A 9,186-nucleotide genomic window follows, 5' to 3' on the forward strand; every position below is an offset into this window, starting at 1 on the left:
GAATGACGCACATGGAGGTATTCAAATTCACTGGAACTCTAATTTACACATTGTTATAGCTAAATACATAACAATGATCTCCTTCGACTCAAGATAGTTTCATGGGGCACCCAGTGACGATGAAGGAATTTGCACCAGAGCTATGGTAGGAGTGTTAAGGGGAGTAAAATAAAGATGGCTTTTAATGCTGAATTAGGTACACCAAATTATAGCACTGATTTGCAGCTCTTACAAAAGCCGGCCTAGCTAAATACTTGACAGTAGCGAGGTCATTAAGTATCACCCTTACATAATCCTCATTAAACTACATGAATGTATTAAATATTATGGCAAATCAACATGAGTTATTGGCAATGTACTTAACTATCTAGCTAGCGATTGCTAGCCAACGTAACGTTAGTTTGGTAACGTTACATACTTTAATATAATACTGGACTGAGTACATGATTTGTGCAACGTTAGCTTAGCTAGCTAGTACTTTTGCCAAACAGCTGATGCGTGTTGCGCCAGCTACTAAACGTCATCTAGCTAACATTCTTCCAAGTACCTGTATGCAATGATAGCCATGACAGTTAGCTAGCTAAATATACCATGCCATAATAAAAGTCGGTGACGAGGCAACCAGTGTGCACAGACAAAACTTAGCTTGCTAGCTATTAGCTAACTGGCTAACAACTGCTAGGTAGCGGTTACCCAGCTCATCGGCGATGAAGTCGTTGCTTACCCGACTAAACCAGATGCTTAGTTGAGTCTCTGACAACACAGCGAAGTAAAACCTCTGTGAGTTGGGCTGAATATGAAACGGTTCCTCTTCACTTTTCAGTGGACAAAGTAGCCTCCGGGGCCAGCCAGTTAAAAAATACATGACGGTCAGGCACTCCAACTCGACACTCTCCGTGTCACCGGGCCAGCGGAATGGCTATGTTCCCAACGTAAAATAAACTTTGTTGTCCAATCGGTTCATGAACAATTTGTAGCTAATTCAATCCCGCGTAAAGTCGATTTTCAGTCAAAACGACATTCGTCCTGATCATAGAAATCCATAAGCGATTGAGATCCAATCAGGCTAGCTAGCCAACACGGCTAACTTGACATAGAACTGTGGAGCTCCTCTGAAAACAAATCGCTTGCGCAGTCGGGACGTTAAGTTAAAAACAAAATGCAACCGTATAAGCGAATTTCTTTTTGTTATAAAGGTATCCTTTCTGCACCTATCTGAATAAGCATGTCTTATTTTTATTAGCGATAATAATTTTATATTCGGTGTCTCGCGCTGTCGCCATCTTTATCGATCCTGGGCTAGCTATCCTGGGTCCGATTCGCTATCCCATGCCTCTCTACCCACCTATGTGAAGCTAGCCACAATATTGGATTTTACGGCTCGCCTTCTAAATAAAAGTCCCTCACTGAAATGAATGCAAATGTTTAAAAATAGCGGAATCATGTCATATTTGGAATAAATCATGTTAAACAAGGTTAGAGATTTGATATATAAATTCAAAATACAATAATGAGTTATAAATTGATGGAAAAACATTATTATTTTTTAATCTGTTGAAATTGCACCGTGGATGTATTACACTTCAGAATTGCATTGGGGGAATATTTATTTCATTGTACAACCTTACCTATGGATTATGGATTACTGAAATGGGGTATCAGTCTACTCAGTGACACCCACAGAACACAGCTGTAAAATGTTTACACATATATACAATTTACAAAAATAAATACAACAATTTCAATGATTTACTGAGTTACAGATCCTTTGAAGGAAATCTGTCAATTGAAGTAAATGAATTTGGGGCTAATCTATAGATTTCAAGTGACTGGGCAGGGACCCAGCCATGGGTGGGCATGGGATGTCTTAGGCACTTGGGAGCCAGGCTCACCCACTTGGGAGTCAGGCCCAGCCAATCAGAATGAGTTTTTCCACACAAAAGGGCTTTATTACATACAGAAATACTCCTCAGTTTCATCAGCTGTCCGGGTGACTGGTGTCAGATGATCCCGCAGGTGAAGAAGCCAGATGTGGAGGTCCTGGGCTGGTGTGGTTACATGTGGTCTGCAGTTGTGAGGATAGTTGGATGTACTGCCAAATTCTATAAATCGATGCTTACCATAAGAAATTAACATGAAATTCTCAGGCAACAGCTCTGGTGGACATTCCTGCAGTCAGCAAACCAATTGCATGCTCTCTCACTACTGGAGACATCTTAGAGTGGCCTTTTATTGTCCACAGTAGAAGGTGCACCTGTGTAATGATCATGCTGTTTAATCAGCTTCTTGATATGCCACACCTGTCAGGTGGATGGATTATCTTGGCAAAGGAGAAATGCTCACTAACAGGAATGTAAACAAATTTGTGAACAAAATTTGAGAGAAATAAGCTTTTTGTGTGTGTGGAAAATTCCTGGGCTCTTATTTCAGCTCATGAAACATGGGACCTGTTTAGTATATTAGCATCATAGCTCTTATCGTGGAACTTTGACTGTAGGAAATACACTTCCCAGCCAGCCTATTGCACTGTACAACCTTACCTATGGATTGTGGATGAAGCAAATGGGGGTCAGTCTACTCAGTGACACCCACAGAACACAACTGTGAAGAGTTTAAACAAATATTAGTGTTGTAGCTGTTATTGCAGGACTCTGAAACCACTGAAATCAGCCACATTAAGCTTACCTGTCACCCGTATTGGACATTCATATTTCACTGTACAGCCTTACCTGGGGATTGTGGATAAATTAAATAGGGTATCAGTCTACTCAGTGACACACACTGAAAACAACTGAAGAGTATAAACAAAGTGTTGTAGCTCTTATTGCGGGACTCTGAAGCCACTGTACAGCCTTACGACACTAATATTTGTTCAAACTCTTCACACTCGTTCTGTGGGTGTCACAGTAGACTGATACCCAATTTTATTGATCCACAATCCATAGGTTAGGCTGTACAGTGCAATATGAATGCCCAATACACATAGTAGGTTGACTGGTAAGCTTAATGTGGCTCACTACAGAAACCTCTGTTAGCTACCTGGGATGCATCCTTGATGGAAGCTTAGGAGGTGTGAGCATGGCCACTAAAGTGCTAGGGAAGGTTAAAGCCAGGACTAACATTTTGGCTAGAAAGTCCAATCTCCTTGATAAGGACTCCATGAGCATGCTAGCCACTGCCCTCATTCAATGCTATTTTGACTACACTAGTACTTCCTCGTTTGGGGGCTTATCTAAGCTTCTGAAGGGGAAGCTCCAGATTAGAGGTCGACTGATTAATCGGAATGGCCGATTAATTAGGGCCGATTTCAAGTTTTCATAACAATCGGTGATCGGCATTTTTGGACACCGATCATGGCCGATTACATTGCACTCCACGAGGAGACTGCATGGCAGGCACCTGTTATGCGAGTGCAGCAAGGAGCCAAGGTAAGGTGCTAGCTAGCATTCAAAGTATCTTATAAAAAACAATCAATCTTAACATAATCACTAGATAAACTAGTAATATCAACCATGTGTAGTTATCTAGCTTGTCCTGCGTTGCATATAATCGATGCCGTGCCTGTTAATGATTCAAATGATAAATTATTGCCTACTTCGCCAAACAGGTAATTTAACAAGCTGTCACGAGAATTTTCAATCCCAATGATAATAACTAAACACTTATTAAAGCTTTGACTAATTCCCAAGGCTTGTAAGACCCTGTGTATAATAATAATTAGGCAGACTCAAATTATTCAAAACGGTCCGTAAGGTTTATTCACGAGAACGTTCTAAAGTCAAAATACAAAGAACATGTCATTTTATAACTCACTCTCTCCCTACTTACGCTCATACATACACACGAACAGTAGGTGGGATGTATCCTTCCCCATAGTTCTCACCACTGTTTATCATGACCAAGCTGGCAGTTTAGAGGGACCTTGATGAGACTCCATTTCCTGCCGTAAGTTTCTCAGAGTTCTAGCCAGGTCAGGTCATACAGTTTAAAATTGTTCTCTGTATTTTCTTAGTCACACACACACACACACACACACACACACACACACACACACACACACACACACACACACACACACACACACACACACACACACACACACACGTCTCTTACCAAAACTTATTGGACTTACGTTTAGCACTTTAATTATTCATTATACATGTTACATAAACTAATAATTAAATAGTTACATTTCAGGGTGGAATTCTTTAATCAGTACCATAAACATATAAATTCCCTTATCACAAGCGCAGTTGCGAAAAAAGCACTGTCGTTGCACCAATGTGTACCTAACCATGAACATCAACGCCTTAAAATCAATACACAAGTATATATTTTTAAACCTGCATATTTAGTTAACTTTGCCTGCTAACATGAATTTCTTTTAACTAGGGAAATTGTGGCACTTCTCTTGCATTCTGTGCAACAGAGTCAGGGTATATGCAGCAGTTTGGGCCGCCTGGCTCGTTGCGAACTGTGAAGACTATTTCTTCTTAACAAAGACAGCCAACTTCGCCAAACGGGGAATGATTTAACAAAAGTGCATTTGCAAAAAAAGCATAATCGTTGCACGAATGTACCTAACCATAAACATCCATGCCTTTCTTAAAATCAACACACAGAAGTATATATTTTTAAACCTGCATATTAGTTAAAAGAAACTCATGTTTGCAGGCAATATTAAACTAAGGAAATTGTATCACTTCTCTTGCGTTCATTGCACGCAGAGCCAGAGTATATGCAACGATTTTGGCCGCCTGGCTCGTTGCTCACTAATTTGCCAGAATTTTATGTAATTATGACATAACATTGAAGGTTGTGCAATGTACCAGGAATATTTAGACTTATGGATGCCACCCGTTAGATAAAATACAGAACGGTTCTGTATTTCACTGAAAGAATAAACATTTTATTTTTCCGGACTTGAACATATTTAAAAATTTATTTTTTTAACCTTTATTTAACTAGTCAAGTCAGTTAAGAACAAATTCTTAATTTCAATTACGGCCTAGGAACAGTGGGTTAACTGCCTGTTCAGGGGTAGAACGACAGATTTGTACCTTGTCAGCTCGGGGATATGAACTTGCAACCTTTCGGTTACTAGTCCAACGATCTAACCACTAGGCTACCCTGCCGCCCCATATTAATGACATAAGGATCGTATTTCTGTGTGTTATGTTATAATTAAGTCTGATTTGATATTTGATAGAGCAGTCTGAGCGGTGGTAGGCACCAGCAGGCTCGTAAGCATTCATTCAAACAGCACTTGTGCGTTTTCCAGCAGCTCTTCAAGCATTGCGCTGTTTATGACTTCAAGCCTATCAACTCCCGAGATTGGGCTGGTGTAACCGATGTGAAATGTCTAGCTAGTTAGCGAGGTGCGCGCTAATAGCATTTCAAAAGTCACTCGCTCTGAGACTTGGAGTAGTTGTTCCCCTTGCTCTGCAAGGGCCGCGGCTTTTGTGGAGCAATGGGCAACGATGCTTCGAGGGTGGCTGTTGTCAATGTGTTCCTGGTTCGAGCCCAGGTAGGTGCGAGGAGAGGGACGGAAGCTATACTGTTACACTGGCAATACTAAAGTGCCTATAAGAACATCCAATAGTCAAATGTATATGAAATACAAATGGTATAGATAGAAATAGTCCTATAATTCCTATAATAACCTCAACCTGAAACTTCTTACCTGGGAATATTGAAGACTCATGTTAAAAGGAACCACCAGCTTTCATATGTTCTCATGTTCTGAGCAGGAACTTAAACGTTAGCTTTTTTACATTGCAAATATTGCACTTTTACTTTCTTCTCCAACACTTTGTTTTTGCATTATTTAAACCAAATTGAACACGTTTCATCATGTATTTGAGGCTAAATTGATTTTATTGATGTATTATATTAAGTTAAAATAAGTGTTCATTCAGTATTGTTGTAATTGTCATTACAAAAAAATAATAATAGGCTGATTAATCGGTATCGGCTTTTTTTGGTCCTCCAATAAAATCGGTATCGGCGTTGAAAAAAATAAATACATCTACCTCTACTCCAGATAGCCCAGAATAAGCTGATCAGGGTAGTATTGAAGGTACATCTACGTACTCACATAGGCAGGAGCTACTTTCAGGAACTCAACTGGGTGTTTCAGATTAGATTTGGTTTACAGGAGTACTTATGGTTCTGCGCCCAGATATCTAACTGATTACTTTCCCCATATTAGGGATGCACACAATCACAGCCCCAGATCAGGTGTTGCTAATGTGCGCTTATACAGGTTCAGGCGTAATGCAGGGAATGGTACTTTCTTGTATACTGGAGCATTAGAGTGGAATGACTTGCCTCTGCCCACAAAAATAACATCCTCTCTGGGCAGCTTTAAAAGGAAAAGGAAAAAAAAAAAAAAAAAACTGTTGGATGTCTGCTGTGCCCATATGCATGTACCCTATGATGTAACTGCAATGATGAAATAGATTTTCCTCTTTGTTTTTATGTTTTATTATCTCGCTGTCAAACTGTGTTCAACCGTGCTCGATCTTGCCTAGACATATTGTCTCAAGGGGACCACAATGGAAATAAGTCCCAGACTTTATTGTGTGATATCCTCGATGAATTTACTCATGTGCATGTATGGCTTTTTCAAGTTGTGTACTTGTTTTTTTTAAATGGTCGATTAATAAACTAAAACAAAACTTCACAGTGCTTTCAGAGTCCCGCACTTTGAGCTGCGATGCAAATATTGGTGTAAATTCTTCACAGTTGTGTTTTGTGGGTGTCACGGAGTTCACTGATACCCAATTTCAGCATCACTACTCTGGACGGTTCTGACTTATGTGAACTCTCCTTCCAGACTCACATCAAACATCTCCAATCCAAAGTTAAATCTAGAATTGGCTTCCTATTTTGCAACAAAGCATCCTTCACTCATGCTGCTAAACATAGCCTCGTAAAACTGACCATCCTACCGATCCTCGACGATGTCATCTACAAATTAGCCTCCAATACCCTACTCAATAAATTGGATGCAGTCTATCACAGTGCAATCCGTTTTGTCACCAAAGCCCCATATACTACCCACCACTGCGACCTGTACGCTCTCGTTGGCTGGTCCTTGCTTCATACTCGTCGCCAAACCCACTGGCTACAGGTCATCTACAAGACCCTGCTAGGTAAAGTCCCCCCTTATCTCAGCTCGCTGGTCACTATAGCAGCACCCACCTGTAGTACGCGCTCCAGCAGGTACATCTCTCTGGTCACCCCCAAAACCAATTCCTCCTTTGGCCGCCTCTCCTTCCAGTTCTCTGCTGCCAATGACTGGAAAGAACTACAAAAATCTCTGAAACTGGAAACACTTATCTCCCCCACTAGCTTTAAGCACCAGCTGTCAGAGCAGCTCACAGATTACTGCACCTGTACATAGCCCATCTATAATTTAGCCCAAACAACTACCTCTTCCCCTACTGTATTTATTTATTTAGCTCCTTTGCACATTCTTCCACTGCAAATCTACCATTCCAGTGTTTTACTTTCTATATTGTATTTACATCGCCACCATGGCTTTTTTTCCTGCCTTTACCTCCCTTATCTCACCTCACATCGTATATAGACTTATTTTTATATTGTATTATTGACTCTTTTACTTCATGTGTAACTCTGTGTTGTTGTGTGTCGAACTGCTTTGCTTTATCTTGGCCAGGTCGCAATTGTAAATGAGAACTTGTTCTCAACTTGCCTACCTGGTTAAATAAAAGGTGAAATAAAATACAAATAAATACAAATTTTATTGATCAACAATCCATAGGTAATGCTGTATAGTGGAATAAGTATGCCCCCAATGCAATTCTGAAGTCTAATACACCCAGTGCGATTCTAAGTAATGTCAAATAACATTTTCAAACTAACTATTGTCTTTTGTTGAATTTATATAACCTTCCAAATTTGTTTAGGATTATCTCGTCCAAATGACACGATGGTAACTATTTGTAGCCATTTCCATCACTTTTATTTTGAAGTCGACCGTAAATTCCACTATTGTGGCTAATCCTTATTGTGGCTACTTCACATAGGTTCCCCCGCCCGGTGGGAAGTTTGCGTCGAACGAGATGTTGACATCTGACTTCATTTTCTCAAGAACTTCAGATTTGAATGGCTCATTGCTGCTCTCTGATGGTAATATTTGGAGATTGCAAACACGGATCCCAAACCGGCTGCTGCGCCATCGTACATACATTTATTTTTGTCCCCCCACACCAAACGCGATCACGACACGCAGGTTAAAATATCAAAACAAACTCTGAACCAATTACATTAATTTGGGGACATGTCGAAAAGCATTACACATTTATGGCAATTTAGCTAGCTAGGTTGCACCTGCTAACTTGCTGTTGCTAGCTAATTTGTTCTGTGATATAAACATTCAGTTGTTATTTTACCTGAAATACACAAGGTCCTCTACACCGACAATGAATCCACACATCAACCGAATCGTTTCTAGTCCTCTCTACTCCCAGGCTTTTTCTTCTCTGGACTTTATATTGCGATTGGCAACTTTCATAAATTATGTGCATTACCGCCACTGACCTCGTTAGGCTTTCAGTCACCCACGTGGGTATAGCCAATGAGGAGAGGGCACGTGGGTACCTGCTTCTATAAACCAACGAGGAGATGGGAGAGGCAGGACTGCACCGCGATTTTTCCCAAAGATGCTGGGATGTCACGTGTCCTACTTACTGTATATCAGTACACTGATAAAACGTAAGCACACGAAACTTCTATTTGATCAAATAGGTAGCAAATAGGCCATGCATTCTTGTTGTTGACCAAAATCGACACTCTCATTGACCTCCATGCAAAACTCCTTGCTTGGTCGGGGAAACAAACAAAAAAACACCCTGCTTCTGGTTTTAGTCACAATCTGTGTTATGTAACCACACCAAACATAATATACCACGCCAAATCGAGTGCCTCGATTTACGTATGGAATAATACGAAATGTTCTGAGACCAGGTTAATAAAGAAAGTACAAAAGAAGCAGATGATGGAATTTGGCTCGGATCGAGTAGTATATATAATAAAACCTGCAAAAGACCTGCAAAAAAAACGTAGCTCAGTTTCTGATATTTGACTGCACAATGTACAGTAAATATAAAGAGGATGGGCTGACGTGGTTTTGTGTTGATAAAGGGCAAATAGTGGGTA

General features: G+C 40.3%; 1 protein-coding gene across 2 annotated transcripts in view; it reads right to left on the bottom strand.

Annotated features, from left to right (window-relative positions):
* Positions 1–8,506, bottom strand: part of LOC135517602 (guanine nucleotide exchange factor subunit RIC1-like) — a 71,616-nt gene extending 63,110 nt beyond the window's left edge. Inside the window, exon 1 of one of the 2 annotated variants that reach the window (XM_064942057.1) lies at positions 8,421–8,506. Coding sequence is in view for 1 of the 2 variants with exons in the window: in XM_064942056.1 (XP_064798128.1) it covers positions 725–865 (141 nt within the window). In the remaining variant the exon portion in view is untranslated. Of the gene's footprint in view, positions 1–724; positions 1,398–8,420 lie in introns of those variants that run through there. The other variant, XM_064942056.1, reaches the window with a different exon arrangement.
* Positions 8,507–9,186: the final 680 nt, after the last annotated feature.

Source organism: Oncorhynchus masou, chromosome 28, assembly GCF_036934945.1.
Source record: "Oncorhynchus masou masou isolate Uvic2021 chromosome 28, UVic_Omas_1.1, whole genome shotgun sequence".
Lineage (NCBI taxonomy): Eukaryota > Metazoa > Chordata > Actinopteri > Salmoniformes > Salmonidae > Oncorhynchus > Oncorhynchus masou.